This window comes from Hippopotamus amphibius, chromosome 16 (assembly GCF_030028045.1).
Source record: "Hippopotamus amphibius kiboko isolate mHipAmp2 chromosome 16, mHipAmp2.hap2, whole genome shotgun sequence".
Lineage (NCBI taxonomy): Eukaryota > Metazoa > Chordata > Mammalia > Artiodactyla > Hippopotamidae > Hippopotamus > Hippopotamus amphibius.
Window position 1 is genome coordinate 12,080,670 of NC_080201.1, and position 23,941 is coordinate 12,104,610.

At 44.3% G+C, this 23,941-nt stretch overlaps 2 protein-coding genes and 1 pseudogene across 12 annotated transcripts in view; 1 reads left to right on the forward strand and 2 right to left on the reverse strand.

Moving 5' to 3' along the window:
• ADAT1 (adenosine deaminase tRNA specific 1) overlaps window positions 1-8,607 on the forward strand; it is a 39,119-nt gene extending 30,512 nt beyond the window's left edge. For 10 of the 11 annotated variants that reach the window (XM_057710958.1, XM_057710956.1, XM_057710955.1 and 7 more), the window contains one exon: window positions 113-4,725. The gene's annotated coding sequence lies outside the window, so the exon portion shown is untranslated. Of the gene's footprint in view, window positions 1-112; window positions 4,726-8,082 lie in introns of those variants that run through there. The other variant, XM_057710945.1, reaches the window with a different exon arrangement.
• Window positions 5,450-6,017, reverse strand: LOC130838024 (60S ribosomal protein L19-like; annotated as a pseudogene).
• Window positions 8,608-11,636: 3,029 nt separating the features above from the next.
• Window positions 11,637-21,387, reverse strand: GABARAPL2 (GABA type A receptor associated protein like 2). Its single transcript, XM_057710960.1, has 4 exons — window positions 21,221-21,387; window positions 20,835-20,890; window positions 19,524-19,696; window positions 11,637-12,241 (listed from the first exon to the last, which is right to left on the reverse strand). Exons 1-4 carry the CDS (start codon window positions 21,252-21,254, stop codon window positions 12,151-12,153), a joined length of 354 nt encoding a protein of 117 aa, XP_057566943.1. The 5' UTR covers window positions 21,255-21,387; the 3' UTR covers window positions 11,637-12,150.
• Window positions 21,388-23,941: the final 2,554 nt, after the last annotated feature.

Below are 23,941 nucleotides of genomic sequence, written 5' to 3' on the forward strand. Positions count from 1 at the left end.
GCAAGATTTCATCAATTTCCTTTTTTATTGCTACCACTTGTGGACTCTTTTGACCTCCAGTGAGTGTCTTTTCAGTGGTATTTTCATGCTGTACTTTTCCTCATTTCCCCAGTGGTATGTGAATGCCCTCCTATCCCAGCACATCAGTAACTGCAGGGCTGAGAAAACGACTGGCAGCAGGAGAAACCAGGCTTCGGGGTGAGGGAGCAGGAGTACAGTCTCAATCGGCTCCAGAAGATCGTGTTCGCTCACCTGTGCCAATGCAGGCAGATCATGCAGCCCAGCTCTTCGCCTCTCCCATGAAAGATGAGGACCAGTGTGGGTTAGTTATTTTGCTTACGTATACTTTGGAGGAATTCTGTTCTAAAATAAAGACTGGCGCATAAACTATGGTGCAAATGTTGTAAGCCCAGATATATCCAGGAATAGGAAACCTTTAAAAAGTAGGTGGAATGGGGGACTTCCCTGGTGGTCCAGTGGGTAAGACTCCGTGCTCCCAATGCAGGGGGCCTGGGTTCGATCCCTGGTCAGGGAACTAGAACCCACATGCTGCAAATAAGAACTGGTGCAGCCAAAATAAATTAAAAAAAAGGTGGAGTGAACTGGAAAGTTCCTTGTCCAAAGAGGAGCCATTATTTTGCTCTGGCTAATTGTTGCCAGATCTTCAGAATTTTTTGAGGAGAAGCAAGAAAGTCTTGTTTTTACATATATGTCTAGGGGTCACGTACAGACACAGGCCTTAGGTATGTAACCTCTGGTCTAGCAGAACAAGGATGGATTTTGGCCGTAGACTTCAGTTTGAACTGTGACTCCAGGATGGACTGTGTGTGATCTTGGGTGGGTAAATGCATTTTCAGAGCGTCGGTGTCCTCACCTTTGACATGAGGGCAACACCACCCCGGCATTGGGATTGTGGCGATGAGATAAGATACTGTTCAGCACAGGCGTGAGGAGGGCTGCCTGCCGCGTGTGCAGTGCCTGCCTTGCTCTCCCATTGCTGCTCATAAGGGATTCTGCTGTTTACTAACCCTGATTTCCACAGCTTTTGCTAACAAACGTTTAAGAGATTGTCCTTAGGAGAAGCCTGTTGGGCAGATGTTTGTGGAGCCCCTTGCTGCACACCAGGCATTTGCCTGGGTGCACCACCCCACCCCACATCTGGAAGCAGCAGCCTGTCTCCAGCAGCTAAGGAGGCGAGGAAGCAGAGGCGTTGATCACAGAGATATATATATAGATCTTCCTACCTAACTCTTGTGGCTTTGCCTTCCCCATGTCAACCACCAGGATTGTTTTTTCTCCCTGAGGAAATAAAGAGGAAAAGGGGAATTTTAAATCCCCAATTGTGCTTTTTAAAGCATTCTACCATTCAGTCTAATGAAAAGCGAGGCTTTTGAGAATAAGAATGTTTATATTGCCTCCTTCTAAATTCACCTTGTTAGGAGATGTTTGGACCAGCTTTGAGACTGGTGCCCTGGTGCACATACCTGTCCCGTGCCCTCTGTGTGGTCGTGGTGTGTTTCAGCCACTGCTGCAGCATTAAGATGATTGACATTTATTAAGCAGGCTCTTAGCTCCAGGTAGACCCATCATATACCTTCTGAAACCATCAGTATACCAGGTTTTGTGCTGTGCACCTTAAGTACAAGATGGCGGTTAGTCCTCTTGTCACTCCTTGCCTGACAGGGAAAGCGGGCAAGTGGCTTTGCGGGAGAACACTAGAATGGCCATGATAGAGGTCTAATACCCAACTTGGGAGAGGGAGGGGCACGGGAAGATCTCATAGGCCTGGGTACACTTGAGCAGATGTGAAGGGGAAGTATTAAGGGTTAGCAAGCAAAGAGAAATTGGTTGTGCATATGGGGACAGCTTTGAGAGAAGGGTATTTGAGGCAGAGAATCACCATATGCAAAGGCATATGAGAGATGAGAGCACTGGGTGGCTGGACTGGTGGAGTGTGGGAGGGTTTGGAGAAGCACTCGGGGCAAGTTCGGGAGGACTTTGTAAGTCCTGAGAAGGAAAATGGTTTTATCCTAATGACTTGGCACTTTAGGGATTTTTGATGAAAGGGTATTAGGTTGGAAGTTGCGTTTTAGAGATATCCCTGTTCTCTGTAACAAGGAGGATGGATTAGTCAGGGACAGGGATGGTGGCAGGGAGACCACTTTGGGGATTACTGTAATAATAAGAAAAGAAATGAGGAGGCCCAGGCAATAACAGTTTTAGGAGCCACAGGGAGGGGACTGACTTGAGAAATATGCAGAGGGTGGTGAGGCTGATTGCAGGTAAGGGGTGAGGATGAGGGAGTATTGAGGATGCCTCCCAGGTTCCTTTGTGGCTGAGAGAAGGGAAGGGGATGCTGTATATCAGGAAGGGGGATCCAGGAAGAGGAGCTGCTGTGGGGTAAGGAGAGGGGCGGTGTTAGAGGCTGTAGGCAGGGGAAGATGAGCTCAGACAGTTTGGGATTTCTGTGATACCGCGGGCCAGGGACCTAGAGGGGGCATTTGGAAAGACTGGTTTAGGGCTCAGGAGAGAGATGGACTGAGGATCGTGACTGGAGTCATCAACTGCAGGAAGTCTTTAAAGACACAGGTTAGGGTAAAACCTTCCATGGAGAATGTGTGTAGAATGAGAAGAAAAGGGGACCCTAGACTGAACCCTGGGGAACGTTCAGGAGCAGGTGGATAAGCACAGGAAAAAGTGTGACCAAGAGGCTAGAGGAAAATCAGAAAAAAGGCAACTGCAAGCATCAAAGAGGGAATAATCTGGAGTGTAGAATATATTAAAAGAACGACAGACAAGGAAGGCAAGAACCAAGAACCTTGTGGTTTCCCTCCAGCCCTGCAACTGGATGACAAGGTTATTTTTGGTTACTTCATCAAACACAGGGTCAGGAAAGTGGAAGCTGGCCTCTCCTGGGCTGAGGAGTGAAGGGGAGTGAAAAATGGAGGCATCCATGTGCTTTTCTTTGAGAAGGACCCAATCCTGTTCTCACTGATGTAACTTAAAAGGTTATTTAATAGTTCAAACATAACAATAAAAAGAAATAACAACAGTAAATGTTTTGCTATATTTGCTTCGGGTTTTCATTTTCTGGAGAAATAAAACATGACTGGTTGTATTTGAAAGCCCACACTGACCTCTCCCTGATACTGTTGCCCTCCCTCCGTTAGGGAGGTAGCCACCATCCTGAATTGCATGGTTTATACTTTTATTACATAACTTTATATCTGTGAGCAATACTTAGAATTATTTTCCATGTTTTTAAAGTTTATAGAAATGATATCATGCTGAATATACTTCTGCGTCTTGCTTTTTTCATTCATCAGCACCATTTTGGAGATTTATTGATGTTAATATATGCAGTTCTAGTGCATTCATTTTAACTGCTGTATAGTATTCCTTTGTATGACTATACCACATATTACCCCTCCATTCTCCTGTTGACGAACATTTAGTTGGTTTCCAGTTCTTAGCTCATATAGGCAAGGCTGCAGGGATCATTCTTTTTTTTTAAATGAATTAATTAATTAATTTTATTGGCTGTGTTGGGTCTTTTTTGCTGTGCGCGGGCTTTCTGTAGTTGCGGTGAGTGGGGGCTGCTCTTCGTTGTGGTGTGTGGGCTCCTTATTGCCGTGGCTTCTCTTGTTGCAGAGCACGGGCTCTAGGCATGTGGGCTTCAGTAGTTGCAGCACATGGGCTCAATAGTTGTGGCTCACGGGCTCTAAAGCTCAGGCTCAATAGTTGTGGTGCACAGGCTTAGTTGCTCCACGGCATGTGGGATCTTCCTAGAGCAGGGATCGAACCCATGTCCCCTACATTGGCAGGTGGATTCTTAACCACTGTGCCACCTAGGAAGCCCTGGAGTGATCCTTCTTGTACATGTCTCTTGTACATGGCTGGGGATATTTCCAGGATATATACCTAGACATTGCTAGGTCATGGGTTATCTGCATCTTCAACTTTATTGGATATTGTCAAATTGCTTTCCAGTGTGATGGCACCAATTTACACCCACAATAGCAGTTTATGAGGATTCCAGATGCTTCATATCCTCCCTAATATTTTATATGTTGAAATTTTAGCCAATTTGATGAGTGTGAAAAGATAAACCATAGTTTACTTTCCTTTGCATTTCACAGGGCCACCAACTGTATAGTGTAAGTCTGTATCTTTTAGTGTAGAGGTTGTATACTGCACAACTCTAGAGGGCACTGTTTACATTGTAGTCTTTGTGAAAGGCTCACCATAGAGTTGGTGCAGTGTATAACATACTGGCCTTGAGTGAAGTTAAGGATTCTTTGTTATCTTTTGCCCCTTGTTCTCTTGGGTTGTTTTTCTTATTAATTGGAAGAGTTCTTTATTTATTTTGGATGTTAATTCTTTTTTGGTTATCTGTTACAAACATTTTCATCTCATCTGCAGCTTCTATTAATTTTGTTTATAGTACCTTTTAAAAAAATAGTTTCATTTTTTAAATTAAAATTATAAAGTTTTTTTTAATTCCATAATATATGTGGTCACATTTTATTAAAAAGAGGTGGAACTGATATTCCCATTTAATAAGACAAATCTTTTGTGATATCAAAACAACTTTTCAGCATGCCCACAGTAAATATATTACTGAGGAATAATACTGAGGAAATAAAAACCGTAATTTTTAAAATTTTAATGTACTTAAATTTGTCAACCTTTTTCTTTATTGTTTGTATGTTTGTAGCTTGTCTTAAGAACTCCCAACTTGTTTTTAAATTTTTATTTTATATTGGAATGTATTTGATTAACAATGTTGTTTTTAGTTTCAGGTGTATAGCAGAGTGATTCAGTAATATACATACATGTATCTATTCTTTTTCAAATTATTTTCCCATTTAGGTTATTACAGAATATTGAGTAGAGTTCCCTGTGCTATACAGTAGGTCCTTATTGGTTATCTACTTTAAATACAGTAGTGTGTACATGTCAGTCCCAAACTCCCAATTTATCCCTCCCCCCTTAACCTTCCCTTTTGGGAACCATAGTTTGTCTTCCAGGTCTGTGAGTCTGTTTGTGTTTTGTAAATAAGTTCACTTGTATCATTTTTTTTTAGATTCCACATATAAGTGGTGCCATGTAATACTTGTCTTTCTCTGTCTGACTTACTTCACTTAGTATGATAATCTCCAGGTCCATCCATGTTGCTACAGATGACATTATTTCCTTCTTTTTAACGGCTGAGTAATATTCCACTGTATATATGTACCACATCTTCTTTATTCCCTTTCAACTCTTAAGATCATAGCTATTCTAAATTTTTTTCCTAGATTTTTTCAAAGTTTTGCTTTTCCACATTTAGATGCTTAATTCACCTTGATTTTTTTTTTCTTTAGGAAGACAAAGGCTTGTTTTTTTATTGATTGAGTGATCTGTGTAATTGCCGAGGCCATTATGTACAGAGAAGAGGGGGAGAACTTTATTTCTTGGTCTCTTCCTCCTTGGACACAGTCTTGATGATTTCCTTCTTCTTGGCCTGGAGCCACTCTTCCCAGCACTTGTGGGCTTCCTTGGTCTTAGACCTGCAGGCCTCAGCCTGGTCTGTCAAAAGCATCTTGCGAGCTGTCTGTCTCCAGCTTATGGATATGCTCCAGGAGAATCCGCTTGTTTTTTAACACATTACCCTCACTTTCAGGTACAGGCTGTGATACATGTGGCGGTCAGTCTTCTTAGATTCATGGTATCTTCTGAGCAGCAAGCCCAGAATTCTCATCCTCTTCATCCAGGTTACCTTCTCAGGCATTCAAGCATTGGCAGTACCCTTTCGCTTACCTATGGCCATATCCCAGCTTTTGGCGGGCCAACGTGTTTTTCTGGCATTGAGCCTGGGAATGGATTGTCACAGGCCTCCAGATGATCAGCCCATCTTTGATCAGTTTCCGGATCTGCTGATGGGAGTTGGCATTGGCAATCTCATTAGTCTCATTGGGGTCCAACCAGACCTTCTTTTTGCCACAGCGGAGGACACTGGAGGAAAGCCTGAGCATACTTGTGGCTGTGGCAGCAGCAACGAAAGGAAAGACCACCTTGAATTTATTTTACAATCCTATTATATAATATAGGAATCTACTTTCATGCATATATAACCAATTTTAAATGATGGATTAACTAATTCATCATTTCCCCTTTGAGTTTTCATGTCAGATAATTTAAAATACTGCCTTTTTTTTTTTTTTTTTTTTGGCCACGTGACTTGTGGGATCTTAGTTCCCTGACCAGGGATCAAACCAATGCCCCCTGCAGTGCGAGTGCAGAGTGCTAACCACTAGACCACCAGGGAATTCCCAAAATACAGCTATGTTTTAAACATGGGTCTGTTTCTGGGTTTCTGTTGTGTTCCCTGGTTTATGTGTCTATCTCTTTGCCATATGGCACAGTCTTAATTACTTAATTACTGCTAACACAAATCTCCCCAGCCTGTTTTTCTTAACACTTCTTCGTTATTCTTGGCTTTTGCTCTCCTACATGGATTTTACCATCAATTGTCAGATTCCACACACACACATATACACACACGTATCTGATTGGGATTTTTATTGAAATTGCATTAAACTCACAGAGTAATCTGGAGGCAATATGCATCTTTACAGTATTGGATGTTATCCTTGAATATGGTATATTTTTATGCTTATATTTAGTTTATTCCTATGTACTTACACATTTTGCTCCTATTTGAAATGAAATTTTTTCCTATAATATTCCCTAATTGGTTACAACTGGTGTGTAGAAACATCATCAATATTTGTAACTGATCTTGTATCCAGCAACCATGGAGAACTTTCTTATTCTAGTTTGTATAGATTCTCTTAGATTTTTCTGTGTAGATTATCCCTGTCTGTATATTATATAGTTTAGTCTTCCTTTCTGATTCTTATGCCTCTCGTTTACATTTCCTCTCATTATATTAGTTTTATTCCAGGACAAAGTTGAGTAAAAGCACTGATAGCAGACTAACAGCTTCATTGAGATATAATTCACATACCATAAAATTCACCCTTCAGAGTTCCTTTTTCAGTTCCTGTTTTTAATAGGAATGCCTCTCAAATTTTAGCATATACGTAACCAATTGCTGCAGGCCCATTTGTTAACTGGTTCATCATTTCCCTGATGTTGTCATGCCATCTCTAACATGTTTTATACACAGATCTGTTTCTGGGTTCTGTTCCATTAAAGTATTTGTCTATCCCAATGTCAGTACCACACTGCCTTACTCACCATAGCTTTATATACTAATATATATATTTGCTATAGAGTTGTGGTTTTTTTTTAAGATTTATTTTATTATGTATTTATTTATGTTTGGCTGCATTGGGTCTTTATTGCTATGCACAGGCTTTCTCTAGTTGCGGTGAGCGGGGGGCTACTTTTCGTTGCGGTGCATGGGCTGCTTATTACGGTGGCTTCTCTCGTTGGGGAGCATGAGCTCTAGGCACTCGGCCTTCAGTAGTTGTGGTGTATGGGCTCAGTAGTTGTGGCTCGCAAGCTCTAGAGAGCAGGCTCATCAGTTGTGGAGCAAGGATTTAGTTGCTCTGAGGCATGTGGGATCTTCCCGGACCAGGACTCGAACCTGTGTCCCCTGCATTGGCAGGATTCTTAACCACTGTGCCACCAGGGAAGCCCTGCTGTAGAGTTTTTATGAATATACTTTATCAAGCTAAAGAAATCTTAAAAAAACTATGAATAGGTTTTGAGTTGTTTCAGGTGCTTTTCCTTCATCTATGAGATGATCATACAGTTTTTGGAGTGTGATCAGGCAGCCCAGGATGGCTGTTCTCTTGTTCTCTGTACATCCCCTGCTCGACCAGTGCCTGCTTCACCTACATCCTACTCACATGGCTGACTTTCCCTCTTAATCATAGAGCCTAATCAGTAAATGCCTGTGTACTTGCCCCGAGCTAGTGATTGTTCTAATTTTTATATCAGAACAGCTCCACCCTGCTAGTTTATCAAAGGGGCTATGAGGGACATGCTCCTCTGCTGGTTTCCCAGGTAACGGATGAGCCAACCTGACATTAGTTCTCCCTGTAACGGGTAACTTTCCCCCTTGCCCAGCCCCAGCTCCCCAGACGCCTGCCATGTCCTGCCTGCTGTCTGCCATCCACAGTGGGGTGTCACTCCAGGATGCTTTTGCTTCAGACATGTAAGATCCCCTTTCCGTTAAACCACTGATGTCTCTGTCACTGACTCTGGGCTGTTTCTTCAGTCTGAGGCTGGGCAAGTACAGGCCTTGTAGGCCTGCGGGGTACAGCTCACCTTTCTCCTTTGTTAAATTTGGTATGTTTTATTAATAGACATAATGATGAAGTACGTAACCCATTCTTGGGCTAAGTGCTACCTAGTCTTGATTGTTTTGGTATACTGCTGAGTTTTATTTACTAATATTTAGGATTTTTCTATGTTGATGAGATCAATGTATAATTTTTCTCATAAAGTTTTGTCATTGAGATTTTATGTTTTGAAATTAATTTTTGATTATTCCCTTTTCCTAATCTCTGAAATTTTAAGAAAGGATTAAGGGTTCCTTGCATAGTTTGATAAAATTCATCTGTAAAATCTTACTAAGGGGACTTCCCTGGTGGCGCAGTGGTTAAGAATCCGCCTGCAATGCAGGGGACATGGGTTCAAGCCCTGGTCTGGGAATATCCCACATGCCACAGAGCAACTAAGCCCGTGTGCCACAACTACTGAGCACATGTGCCACAACTACTGAAGCCTGAGTGCCTAAAGACTGTGCTTCACAATAAGAGAAGTCATTGCAATGAGAAGCCCATGTACTGCAATGAGGAGTAGCCCCTGCTCACCGCAACTAGAGAAAGCCCGCGTGCAGCAACAAAGACCCAATGCAGCCAATAAATAAATTAAAAAAAAAATCTTACTAGGGTCTGTTACAGACTAGAGTTGAGGGAGACTAGATGCAACTTTTTTTTTTTACTTCTAAAACCTTGACTCATATGCTGCAGTATTGACAAATCCATTTTTATTGATTAATATTACAAATAAGGCTGCTTTAATAGCTTTTATAAGTAATAGCTCTTCTCTCCACTGTTCCAATAATACTTTCTACCATAGCACTTACAACAGTAATTGTTTATGTGTTGGTCACCACCAGACTGTAATCTCCTGGAGTAGGGGTAATGCTTTGTTCACATTTATTCATATTTGCCCCAGTGTCTACCAGTGTGAGACACACTGTAAATAGAAAAAAAAAAAAATCACAAAATGACACTGCCAACTATGTCTTTTCCCTTAAATCTCAAGTTTGGTAGCAGTGTAGCTGGCTGTGAGAATGACACTATCTGATAAGGGCTTTTTGAAGATTAATTGCAATAATGTATGTAAATGATCTGGTATATCGTGAGTGATCAATAAATGCTAACTATAAGCTACTTTTAAAAAGATGGGCTTTCTGATCCCATCCAGAAAGCTGACATTAGTAGAGTACTTGGAAGGATTGCTTATATAATCAGGTAAAGATGAAGTTAAAGATCTTTTTTCCTTCTCCAGTAGAAAGTTGGATAGTCATTTTAACTACATGTTCTTAGATCCTCTGGATGATGCCTGGTTTCTTTATTCTGATGATCTGTGTAGGGCTCTAGCCTCCAGCACAGTCTTTCTGAGCAAGACTTAGGGAAGTAAATAAGCATTTCCTTATAGATGGATGCATCTGTGTCCTGGCAAGCCTACACATCTATCTAATTTGTGAGAAATCATGAAATGTGGGGCCTGGAAAAATCTGGATCTTCATTGTAGAAAGGGGTTGAAAAGCAGCACCATGAGTGCAGGTATGTATAAAGGCTATACGTGTATGGTTATCATTCCAACACAGTATATAATAGTAAAAGACTGCAGACCACCCAAATGCCATTAATAAGGCACTAGTTAGGAGTGTTGCTGAAAACTAGGCCTCTGTGCACCAATCCTGAATTGAATCTCAGAGACAAGAGTTTTGGATGAAGTAGAAAAGAATAGCTTTATTGCTTTGCCAGGCAAAGGGGGACACAGTGGGCTCGTGCCTAAAAACTGTGTGTCCCAACCCAGGAGGATTTGGTGAGTTTTGCAGCAATGGTTCAAGGGTAGGGTTGCTGATAAGATTAGGGTGTATGCAGGGCCTGCACCCCTTTAATCTGGCCTCAGGTGGTCCTTTTTAAAAAAAAAAAATTTATTTGGCTGCATCATGTTTTAGTTGCGGCACACAGGATCATTGTGGCATGTGGGATCTTTAGTTGCAGCATGCAGGGTCTAGTTCCCTGATCAGGGATCGAACCAGGGTCCCCTCCATTGGGAGTGCAGTCTTAGCCACTGGACAACCAGGGAAGTCCCAGGCCTCAGGTGGTCTCTTGATAAGCTTCTCTGGCTCCTATAATCTGGCCTCAGGTGGTCTCTTGAAGAGCTTTGGTTCCTTTAATCTGGAATGAAGAATGCTGACACCTTCCATTTGTTGGGATTTTTAGTTCTGTAAAGAGCTCAAAGATACTATCATGTGTATCCCTTGACCTGGAACCAGGACCTTGCTGCAAGGGTGCCCTATTGTTTCCTGGCTGCTCCTCCCTTGTCTCTGCATCCCCTCCCTTCCCTGGTTAGCAACTGTTTGAATCTGCCCTTTGGAACTCAGGGAAGGTCATGGAGGCTGGAGTCTATTCCCCAAATGGGGGACACGGAAAGGCTTCCGTGCTTGGGAGTCCCACAGGGTCCTACTCGGTTTCAGTAATAACGATATAGCCATACAATGCAATACTAAAGTAAATTAAAAGGCTTTCTATGAATGGATATGGAAAGATCATTAGGATATACTGTTAAGTGAAAAAAAGCAATGCCCTTAAGTATATATATATATATATATATATATATAATGTGTTCTCTTCTGCATAAGAAAAAGAAAAAACATTTTGGACATATATTCATATTTAATTGAACTTCCAAAAACAAATTCTGAAAAGAAACAAGATGCCAGTACAGGTAGTTTCCCAAAAGGTGGAGGGTTAAGGTAGTCAGAAAACAGTGGTGGGTGAAGGACTAATCAAAAGATGTATACTTTTTTTTTTTTTTTAGTTTTTATTTATTGGCTGTGTTGGGTCTTCGTTACTGTGCGTGGGCTTTCTCTAGCTGCTGCAAGAGGGGGCTACTCTTCATTGTGGTGCGTGGGCTTCTCATTGCAGTGCTTCTCCTGTTGTGGAGAACAGGCTCTACGTGCACAGGCTTCAGTAGTTGCAGCACATGGGCACAGTAGTTGTGGCTCACAGGCTCTAGAGCACAGGCTTAGTAGCTGTGGTGCACCAGCTTAGTTATTCCACCACATGTGGGATCTTCCCGGACCAGGGATTGAACCCATGACCCCTGCACTGACAGGCAGATTCTTAACCACTGCTCCACCAGGGAAGCCCATCAAAAGATGTATACCTTTTTAGAGAGACTTGACATCTGAACCATGTGAATATGTTAACTATTTTTTTTAAAAAAGGTCCCTCCTCATGACACAGGCCACTGCCTCCTGTGCCCAGCTGTGCTGCCATGGGCCCCACAAACCCTCCTCCTGGCCTGGCAGACGTAGGAGCTACTTCTCTGACCCATCTAAAAGAAGGTGAATAAAGGACATGGTCACACTGCAATGCCTTTATAAGAGGAAGTTTTATTGTTAATTATTTACCTTAATAGTTTCAGAAAGAGGAACAGATTAGCTCAGTCCAACATGATTGGCAGTTGGCAAAATCTAGTGAAGCAAGTGTTCTGATTGCTAAGGATTTAATTTGGATGCTTTTAATACTTAGCCATCTTACACTTCAAACATAATCCAGGATAAATGCATCATCTCCCTCCCTTTCACTTTAATTCCCACCTACCTCACTTCAATATGGAAATACCTTTATTAAATAAGATTCCCAAGCGAACAAGTTCCCTGGGGAGTATAGCCATTAGGACAGTGCACAAAAAGAAAAACTCAAAATAAAACTCTGATAATTTACTAGTCTAAGGAAACAAAACCTTCCAATATATTAAGAAATAAATCCAGTTACAAATGCACTGATAGGTCTACGTGAAGAGGTTCTGGTATAGTAACTGAAAATGGCCGGCTATTTACAAGATACACAAGCAGGAATGGTGCACCTAGCCCAGCACTGGCCCTCAGAAGCCAAAAGTGTTTTCTCCACTGTAGGCCACATACAAGAATCCATCTTCATCTTTTTCCTTCTCGTAAAGCTGTCCCATAGTTAGGCTTGAAAAAGAAAAACAAAAAACAACATTTAGAATTGGGTTTGATTACTGAGTCTGATTACTGAGTCCAGGTGCCGGGAGGAAGATGGCTTCAGGATAAGGAACTTCACTACTTAAACCAGCTACTCTCTATCACACCTTTGTGGTAGGTGATAAAAGTAACTAGGCCTCTAGGAACCAGTAGATAAGATTAGATCAAGGCTTCATCCTCCTGTCCCAAGGCAAGGCCATTTGACTCACCCTCACACCAAGTAAATCCTTCAGAAACCAGCTCTAGCTCCTAGGGTGAATGTGGCTGGTTAGTACTGGTTAGTGCTTTCACAATGCTCTTCTGAATGCCAGGGACAAGGGAGAAAAGCTAAGCAAAGTAAGAGCCTGAGAGGCCCTTCCCTGTGTGGGTGGAAGACAAAGGTAAGGAAGAGTACACGTGCTGTCTTCTCCTCAGGGCTGATCTGTTTGAAGATGTATAATTCATACATGATGAAGAATGAGTGGGTTCATTCCTGTGGAAGCTCCCCTGCCAGAAACCCTGTGCCCCAGGGATCTGCATCGGCGTCATCAAAGGGAAGTTACTTTCCTCACACGTAATGCAAAAAGCTCTCAGATTGTATCTGGGATCCAAAGAAGTCCTGCCCAACCTTCCTAAGAACCCTCCAGAAATAGATATTGCTCAAGCTAAACATGTGTGGGTGGGAGAGCTGGCTTTCCCTTAGCAGTAAAACAGACTGCAGTAGAGGAGACCTAATCTAGTTCTCTGCCATGAAACTGAGCTGCACTGGCCGCAGAGTAAGACTCGTTAACACCTGGAGCCCCAGGTGAGCTCTGGCCACATGACTGCACTATTAGAGATAAACAGGAGGTGCAGTTATCTAAACATCAGCATAACCGTGCGTGGTGGGGTCAACCTGAACCAGCACTGACAGAGCAGTCTGAGAGCCGCCTCGAGATGTCAGAGGTCACTAAGCCCAGACAGTCACAACAGATGCTTAAATGCAGGACTCAGTAAAACAAGGGCCAGAGGGTAGATAAAGAGGGGTAGGGGGCCTCAAGCTGGTGAAGCAAAGACTGCCCCATGCCTCTGCTTTGCTCCTTGTGGCTGTATGGGACCACCATGTGAACAGGAATACAGACCACACTTATAAAAGGGCAGTTTTTTCCTTTCCTACTCTTCCTGCCCGTTTTCAAGCTTAGCCGGTTGGCTGCGTGGGTAGCTGAGAATTAGCAACAACGTAGGAGTGGATGAGTATGAATACAAAGTGGCCTGTCATTGGCATCTTGTGCAATAAAATCGTGCTTCCTGCAGGGACCTAACCTGGAATTTGTAAAATAAGGACTCCCTGAAACAGCACTGTCCACTAGAAATTTCTTCTATGATAGAAATGTCCTATATTTCTGCTGTCCAATGCAGTCACCACTATGTTCAGCACTTGAAATGTAAGTATAAAACATACACAGGATTTCAAAGTATCAAAGTATGAAAAAAAAAAAAAAAGTAAAATATCTCAATTTTGACTACATGTTGAAATGATGACATTTTGGGTGTACTAGATTAAAAACTCATACTATTAAAATTAATTTCACCTGTTTCTTTTCCTGTTTTAATGTGGCCACTGGAAAATTTTAAATCGCATATGTGGCTCTCATGCCATTTCTATTGACCGCACTGCCCTGGGACATGTAAGGACTTGTGGGGCAGCAGGTAGAGGGAGGAACCCCTGCCCTTAAGAACACCTGTGGTGGGTGGTGGGTCTCAACCTCAGTTGCAGAGCACAAACAATGGGGAGCTTGAAAGACATGCCAAAGCCCCACCCCAGAACAATTAAATCAGAATATCTGGAGGTAGGACCCAGGCATCAGTAAGTTTTTAAATGCCCAAGATGATTCCATGTGCAGCCAAGTTGACACACAATCCTTTTGCCAGAGGGTGAGATACTGTCTGTTTGTTTTTGGAGATGCTTATCTTTAAGAGCAAGGGGTTAGGAAGTAGAGTGACAGCCAGGAAGTGGAGTGAGGAGCCAGCAACTAGCAAAAGGCTTGAACAAGTAGCTGAGTCTCTCAAGAAGACTTTTACCCTGGTGGTTAAGAATGGCCTGTCAAACCCAACTTTTCCCTGAGAATCCTCAGAATGAGGCAAAGGGGAAAACAGCTACCGCTATTGCCACAACTTTCTTTGCCCCACTTGGTACAAGTGTCCTGGGTGACCTTGATAAGACCTGAACTACAATCTCCCCACTACCATTACCAAAGGGGTTTGGAAGCAGCAGACACTGTGTGCAATTTAAAGGCAGCAGCCACCCCTTAATGCCTATGTCAAGTTTGGTTGCATCTGCCAGACTAAGTTCTGCTCATCTAGCAAGTTACAAGCCCAAGGGCATGACTCTAAATCCTGCTGCTGAGTTAGAAATACTTGAGGAGCTTTATAAACCCCAGACTCTGAATGTTGTCTGCAGTGAACAATGACCATGGAACAACCAGTGTCTAAGGCAGGCTCTGAGACTCTGATGGGGTTGGGGGAGGGGCAACCTATCATCATGCGTCTTTCTGTCTTTAGATTCCATCGTCTTTTAAGTAAAACTCGGGTTTATAAATTTGTTTACCAGTGCCCTAGTAGCTACAGAGGCTGACCATAAAAACTCCAATTCTAATAGCAGACATTTCTGTGCCAAGCACTTATTGTAAGTACATTACATGTATTAACTCTTCACCCTCGGAACAGTCTTAGGAGGCAGGTACGATCACAATCCATAGATCACCGATAATAAAAGTGAGGCACAGAGAAGTTAAATAATTCACCCCAGACCCCAGCAAAGCTAGGAGGCATTCTTAGCACCTGGCTGTGCTGCCTCCATGTGAATACACAGATCTGATGACCTAATGTCAGCATTCTTGTACCTTCTGCGAAGATTTCCCTAAGAACAGCGCTTCTCACACATACAAACATGCACAGGGAATCACCTGGACATCTCGTTAAAGTGCCTGTTTAGATTCTGAAGGTCTGGGTCAAGCCTGAGCGTCTACATTTGTAACAAGCTCCCAGGGAGGGTCACTGCTGCCAGCCTCTGTATCACACACTGAGCAGCAGGTCCTTCAGCTCCTGTAATGTGACAACTAGATGGCTGTGCCTAATGACTCTAAGAGCCCTCTCACTGTTCTTTTCTCTGTGGAAACTAGTGGGCAGTAACACCGTGTTCTATACTCAGGGTATCCCTTGGGCAGGAACTTGAAAACTGACAATGCTCAACACTGGGAGCGAAACGCTCCAGTCAGCAGCCCCTGACTGGACACCTGATTCCAAGGCTTCCCTAGGTGCCGAGAAAGAAAACTGGCGCATCTGTACAGTAGGATTCAAAAACAGCACTATGGGATCAGGCCACACACATAGAGTCAGAATAACTTGGTCTGGAGCCAAGAAAGAGCTGGGCTACACATATAGTTTAAAAATACTTTTTGGACAAGTTCCGTACACCTCTGAAAAGTCGGGCTCCCCTCTCAGAATTCACAGAGGCCCAAACCACACAGCACCAGGCTGGAGCATCAGAGGATCCGAAAGCAAAGAGGCTGCTCTGATGCGTCTGTCAGGCTAAGCTGGATTCCCTGACAACTCAGGAGCAGCACTGCAACTCCAAGGCTTCCTGCCAAAGTTACTGGCTGCTGAAGACCCCCAAAGATGGCCCCCAGTCCCTATTACTAATGTACACCACTGTGGCATCAAGTATTACCCGCGCTCATCCAAGAAGGATGCTGCTGAGTAGTGCGGGGGGGGCGGAGGGTGTGACTGCCACCTTCAAGCTCTGAGTCTAACAAGGAAAGAAATGGGAAAAGCCAATGGCAGATTTAAGCCAAGGAGCCAAGCTAAGGTGTGGTGGGACCCTGAAGTACTAAGGGAAATGAACCTAAACTGCCCCCTAAAACCCCATCCCCCATCCCTCCATTCAAGATCAAACAGGTCCAGAAAAACTAACCAATAATAAAGGCACTTCTCAGAAGGATCCACATCCAGGAACAGCCATGCTGCTGAGGGCAAACTAGTTTTAAGCTACTCAACAGCCTATGAACTCAGGGAGGCTGACCTAGAACTGTGTGGATGCCCAATCCCTGCACAACCTTCCCTTGGCCCCAGTCAAGGTCAGCTCGTGGAGGCTGTGGGATCCAGCCTGACTCACAAATTGGCTGGACTGATGGGCCACCTGGCCATCCATCTGCTTTGGACCCCACGTGCTTCCACTGCATCTGGATTTATCTCTTTTTGGCGGGGGGGGGAGGGGTGGAAGGCAGGAGGATAATGACCACTGATATGGATCCTGGAAAAGCAAGGGCCTCAAAGTGACAGTTAACATGGCCCTAAAGGCTCCTCAAGATGCTAAAATAAAAAACTTAACCACTGCTTATTCCTTTTATCAGGTTTTTCTCTGATACAAATAAACTCTATTCCACTGCTAAAATAAACCGTGTTCTTGAAGAGGTATTTACCCAGAAATGATCAAAAGTGCTTAATTTAAGCACCTTTCTATATAAAGTTTGGACTGTAAGACATCACAACATCTTTTACTTAGTACCTTTTTAAGAGCCAGGAGCAACTAAACATCATAATCTTAAACAGCATAGATTTCCCAATGTAACATTCCCAAATTATAACATCTTAGATATATTTTATTTAATAATATACTCCTTTTTCTATTTCTATCTTGTTAATTTAGGGAATTAACAAGACTCTTATCTGTGCTCTAAACAAAGACCAAAAGGTGGGCACCACTGCCGGGTCTGGGTTCCCCTCTAAAGCCATGATTGGGAAACTTATTATATACTGATATTCTTTCTCAAGTCTTGTCTGCACCAAAGTATAGTTTTCCTCTCATTTTTGGGCTGATTCTGAATGCAGGCACCTAGGCAGAGAATTCAACTTTTCCATGGTAAATGGGAAAAGGCAGTTGAGATCTCCCCTTTTTAAAAAAAGAGAATTCAGAAAGACTTTTGAAAGTAAAACTCTTAGGGACTTGCTCTGTCTCTATTTCTATAATCAATATTTAATGCTAACTACTCAAACAATAATCACATTATTTTACATGATGATTACCTGTGTTCCAGAACAGTCTCCCAAAGTTCTGCTCCAAGGTAGGAATAAATGAAGTTACTTTCGCTCAGCCTCAGACATAAGCGATCCTTGTGTAGATCTGTTTGTTATGGGATGGGGGAGGGCTCATCCTTTCCCAACTCTGATTTTCCCCAGCCACTCTCCAAAGCGTGCAAGCACTGGCTGAAGGTTAAAGGAGGCTCCAAGCTTCCCTAAGGAGGATGGAAAGTGCTAAGGAAGAGGCTGCTACTGCCTTGGGGAGGAAATGGTGACACTGAGTCAAACAGTGGCTTTAGGAAGGAGGCTGGCAATTTTGTTTGCGGCCATCAGGTGATTAGCAGCTGCACAACCCCCAAACAAAGAACTGCTGCATTAAATGTGGGGCAGGAAGTCATTAACTGGGGCCAAAGGTGCTGAAGGGCCTGGGCAGAGGGGCGGGTTAGTGACTTGGGTCGCTGGTGTAATCTATTTTAGGGAGGATTCTTACCAGGTTGGAAAGGCAAATAAAACTTAAGAGAGAAAATGGCCCTGAAGCAGCCTCTGCTGCCCTGAGAATCACTTCCCATTTCCAATTCTATTTACATCTCAGGGATAATGGGGGAGGGGGCATTAGTTAAAATCTGCAGCCATTTTAATTGCTAGATTAATGTAATCTTAATGTCTCCAGAGGCTTGCTTCATTTCCATCAAGAAGTATCAGAGGATCAGAATTGAGGGAAATAAAACTCAATGCCACAGGTCCTAGTCACATACTTCCTCCCACTAAGAAGCCAGCACCGGGAAGGAGGTAACATAGGGCTGCCAAAGAGCTGCAGAAGTTGCAGGTGGCGTGAATGAAGATTTACCTCCCCCACCACCTTAAGGGAAGCAGAGAGTGAACACAGATGCCCAGGGCTTCACAAGCCTTCCTTGGTGAAGAGTGCACCCAGCACCACACTGCCCAGAGGCCTGGGAAGGAAGGCTGGGAGAGCCCAACACAGTGACAAGATCACCCCTGGCAACACCGCAGCTTCCTGAGCTATAGCTGTAAGCAGACCAATGGCATCCATTAGGTGCCTCGCCTGTCTCCTCAGGCAGAATCTTGGCCTAAGGGAAGAACCTTCCATTTCTCACTTAACCTCTGCCAAACACCAGGAAGTGGAGGTGGTAGAGTCTGGGAAAGAGAAAATCAGACCAAAAAGTAGCCACAGTTTTCTACCTTTCATTGGAAAAGGACTAGAATTTGGCTTAAGCCCCTTCTGGAGGTTTCAAGGATTTTCAAAAGAAACATATTTTGGCCACATTGGGCTAGTTCCCAGAGCTTCTTAAAGCCTTAGCTTCAGAAGTACTACTTTTGCAGGGATAACAAATGAAATTTAGTTTGGGTCACCACGATGACATGCAGCCAGGAATTCACACTCGGAGGAGGGGTACCAGCATGTGGCTCAGGGCCTAGAAGTTACTCAAATCAGGAACAGGAAGGGACTGACCAGGGATACAGATTGAGCCAGAACACTGTTCTCTTTCCACAGAGGACTAGAGCTGGGCTATCAACTACCCAGAAGGGAATGGTAATGCCCCTGCCTAGGTTCAGGCCCCAAGGTATCCCAAAGATTGCTTCCAGGCAGCACAAGAGCAAAAGCAAGGGGGGTGGTTACTCTGACAGTCAGAGCAGGTGGTACCAAGGGAGGTGTAAGTCTGTAAAGAGACCTCAGAGCCCTTTGCTGGCCAACAGCCATTTCCGAGTACTTGAGGATCAGGCAGGTGCTCTCAGTGTACTCTCACGGTGGCCAGAGCTGAGCCTGGAGAGCGAGCAGGCAGGCAGGCAGGCTGATTAACTGAAGCAGAGCCTCAGCAGGGCCCGCGAGCTCCTGGGGAAGAGTGACAGGACTTATTTCATGGATCATTTGGAGAAAACCTCATTTCAGGCTTCAGTTCTAGATGGCTTAAGCCTAATTAAGTCCTGAACTATTTAAGAGGATTCTTGGATGTCTGAGGATGAATTTCATCTGTGTTTTTTTTTTTTTTTTTTTAAGTCCAGGCCTTGTTCTCTTTTCTTAACCCAAAGTGCACGCGCATCTATTGCAGCCCTTTCTTGTTTTCCTTGAAATCCTGATGTCAGGGAGCACAAAATTCAGATTTCTAGTCAGGACCGCTACGAGTTTTCAGACCTCCAAAGTTTTGAGTTCTGTAAGCAAACAAGCAGATGGCCAATATCAGTAAACACCCCTCACCTGGACTGTGGGACTGTCTTATCCACGAACAGGAAGATTGCCTTTTCAGAAGGAAGCTGGATCCTTTTCCTGATGATCCACATGAACTGAGCCACAGTGATGTCAGATGGAACCAGATACTTCCGTTTGTCAATGTCAACAATTTGAGAGCCTGAGACTTTTTCCACAATCACCTGCGAAAGCAAAAAAAAGGTCAGGAATGGATTTCTAATGTGAGGCTCTGGGCCTGCATTGTTGCAGAGCTGATGAGCAGTGTGTGGGCAAGGAGGTGGGTGGGAAGCTGCATAACATGAGAAAAGACGCCCCTGGCTTAATAAGCCACACACTCTGGAGATTAAGAACTGATATAAATGTGCTATAGGGAAACGGTAAGTGCTTTTTTGTGGCCAGTTATTATATTTCTCATCCCTGATCTCAGCATGCGTAAGAGAAACAGCCCTCACTACAAAGCTTTTCAACATTTTATCTGGGCAGACTTGAGAATATCAGGTGAGGGTTTCCTCTACAGCCTGTTACTCCAGGACCCCATAATGGATCTGCCTTCACACTACTGGAGAATTAATATCCCAAGGAACACAGGAAATGAGAATGGAGGGACTAATGGGAATGACTGGCAATCCAAGCCAGCCAAAAACCAAGCTCTTCATTTGGCCTGTTGCTTCTCTCTGAACTAAGTTTCAAATGTATCCCTCTTGCCCCCTCCCCAAAGGAACTGTTCACAAGCAATAAGTTACAATAACAGGCCTGGATGTCCTTAAAAATAAATAAGGGTTACAGACACTATCTCCCCTACCATGGAATAAATACAGGATAAGTACTATTGATTAAACAGAAGCCACTAAAAGTGGCTTCTCTGATTTTTTTCTTCAGGAAAGGCTCAGGGTCAGAGTGAGAAAAGGGAACTAGAAGTCAAGTAAAGATGGAGGCTCAAGTTAAAGATGAATGTCCAGAGACTAAAGTACCACTTCCAAGACCAAAGTAAAAGTCTCCCTCCACCACCATTCCCAAAAGTGGCTGTGACCTGTTGCCCTGTCCTAGAACATTGTTCCTTACATAATTGGCTAGGGAGCCCAGAGGCTGCAGACAGCTCGCTGGCCTAGATCGGAGATTCAGCACTGAGGCATCCTGAACAGCATCAACTCAAGCCCCTCACGCCCCGGCCCCAGATGGCCTCTTACCCGCTCTGGCCCATCTACTACTGTAATTGGGACCGGAGTGTAAACTTGTCAACTGTTGAATGGTCTGGGGCCCTGTCACGGGTCCTAGACGGCAGGGGTGACAGCGAGGTGAGGGGGCGGGGAGTCCACTCACCGGAACCCGGTCGGGATATTTCGCTCGGATCTTCGCAGATTCCACGCATCTGTGTTCTATGGGAGAAACACACCGGGCTGACGGTCGCGCCTGCCCGCCGGCCGGCTCCCAGGCCCCCGGCCCTCCTCGCCCCCGTGACCTGCGCACGCCCCAGGTCCTGGTTCGGGCGTCCAGACGACCTCGATCCCCGGTACCTTGGTTCCGGCAGCACCCACAGGGGGCAGCACGGGGTGGGTGGGCAGCCGCCCGGAGTGCCGGGACCTCGTCAACCCGAGCCCAGAGTGCGGCATCCGCCCCGCCTGGCCCAGCCCAGGACGGCCCGAGTGGGGGAGGGGGCCCACCCGCCGTCCCAGCCCCCACGGTCGGGTCAATGGCCGAGCGCTTACCCAGCGAGTGGTCCTCCTTAAACATCCACTTCATGGCGGCGGCGGCGGGGAAGGGACGCAGCCGGCTCTCGGAGCCGCGGAGCTCAGCGCACCAACCACAACAACAACGACGGCGGCAGCGGCGGCGGCGGCGACTACACGGCAGGCGGGACTTCCGGCTGCTGGAGCCTAGCAACCGGCAGGGGCGGGGCTTCCGGCGCCGCTCGCCGGAGCGCCGCTCCAGGGGGCGGGGCGGCATGCCAAGGGGCGGGGCAGGAGAGGGCGCTGAGAGGGGATGCCAGCGGAGTGAGGATGACGAAGTGGGCGACAGAGATGTTTGTCAGTGAGGGATATTGGTGACTGGGGAGGGAATATTCGAGAACTGGTAACAGGCGTGGGGTCTCGGTGGACGCTGGTAACGGGAAGGGGTGAGTGGGGGTCTGGCTGATAGGACAGGGCTCTTACAAGGGACTATTCATTACGGAAGCCTCACTGGGGCGTTGGTGACAAGAGGGGGATTTTGTAGGTATGAATGACAGAATAGGGTTCTCCGGCGGCTGGTGATGGCAGGGAGTCTATTTAGGGCATTGACACTTTGGGGAGTATAGTTTGGAGTGGTTCCAAGTTGGGGGGTGTGACTAGTTTGAGGGGACCGTGTGGGGAGGGGTGCTGATGACAACCCATAACAGGTTGCATTGGACCTAGAAATTTAATTTAAATAAATTCGCTTATTCACGAATAAATGTTTGAATAAACATTTAAGAAAAGTTATCATAACTCTTGCATTTGAGGAGTGTAACATCACACCGATCACAAAGAGACTCCTTAACCTTAACTGGCAGAGGATTTAGAGATGATTGTCAGACTCGCAGAATTCCCCTGAGAGCTGGTCATGAGGCCGGTTTCTTTGGCATTCAGCGTGGGGTTCAGCAATCACAGCCTACGCTGTATGTGTGTGTGTGTGTGTGTGTGTGTGTGTGTGTGTGTCACCTGCCTGAGCACACGCCTTCAGGTTCTCCAGTGATGTCATTCCTTTCTTCCTCCGAGAGTCATCAGGGCAGTTTGCTCTGGTTCATCATCTGTTTATGAGCTGGTGAATATGTAACAAGATACTCACTTAATTGTGTACATGACCCTTGCCACGTGCTTGTGATTCTGATGTATCTGAAAGGCCTGTATGTTTGAACATTGTCATTCATCATTTCCTCAGTTGAAATTCCTGATGGATGCTGTGGAATCCAGCTTCATTCTGAAAGTATTTTTGTTATTTTAAGATTGTGTGTCTGAGCAACTAAAATAGGTGTTTGTTTGCTTGCCTCTTTTTAATGAAATGAAAAATCCTTTGAATTTCATACCTAGAAATTATTGTTGTTGTATATAGGAGCAGTGTTCTAAGTTTTGGGGAAAAGCAGTGAACAGAATAGACAGCGCTTCCACTCTTATGGAGTTTGCATTCTAGTGAGACCAAATGAAAAAATATATGTTGGGTAATGATAAGTACTGTTTAGAAAAATAAAGCACGGTTGGTGACTAGAGAGTGATGGTGGGATCAAATGCATATTAGATAAAGTTGTTGGCATATTTTAGGAACAGGAAGGAACCCCTTGTGGTTGGAGCTGAATAAATAAGAGGGTGAGGTGAGACAAAAGAGATCTAGAACAAAAGTGTGTTGAGCTTTGAATTCCATTTGAAGAGCTTCGGATTTTATTTAGAATGAGATGAGAAGTCAGTGGAGGGTTTTAAGAAGAAGTGTGACATAAAATGACTTTCCTTTTTAAGCAGTTAGGCTAGCTTCTGTGTAGACAGTAGACCATAGGGGGTTGAGGATGGAAGACAGGGAACAGTTAAGAGACTTGTGATAATCCAGGTATGTGATTATGTTGGTTTATCTGTGGAAGTGGTGGGAAGCAGCTGTGTTCTAGATATATTTTGAAGGTAGATCCAAGAATATTTGCTGATCAATTGAATATGAGTTATGAGAGATGAGTCTAAGTCATGGTTTTGGAAGAATGGAGTTGCCACATGCTGGAATAGGGTGGAGCCAGCGGTGGGGGCTGGGGCATGGTGGAGCAAATCAAGAGTTTGGTTTTGGATGTATTAAGTATAAGATGCCTAAGAGACACATCCAAGTAAAGATGTAGAGTAGGTGGATGGATCTATGAGTTTCAAATTCAAGGGAGAACTATTTAAAGCTATCAAATTAGATGAGATCAGCTAGAGAATAAGTACAAAAATGAAAATACCTGTTTTGCAAATAAAATTAAACACTGAGGAATGAAGACGGTTGTCCACCATCTGATAGTGAATCAGTAAAGGAGATAGAAATTGGACTGAAGACGCCTGCTTCCCTTCACAGAGCTGTTCATTGTGTCCTAGTTCAAAGCATGTATACACCAGCTTGCACCTGGAAGAACTTAGTACACTTTTCAGGGGAGAGATCCACTGCTCACCAGCTTTCAGGCATGTGTGTCACCTGATGGTCTCAATGAGGTGCAATGTCTGTCTTCTATCTTTACCTACCTTCTTGATGTATTTTTCCAGTTCACCATTCTAACTGGTTTCTGTAATCTGCCTTAATGATATGCATCACCTTCTTTACCTATTGGGTCATTATATTTAGCTTACTGAATGTTCTAAGGACACTGGATGTCTTCCTTGAGGGGGTAGTTAGTTGAAGAGGTGAATTAGGAGGAGAAATAGAATAACGAATATGTGCAGTTACACATTAGCCGACTTGTAAAA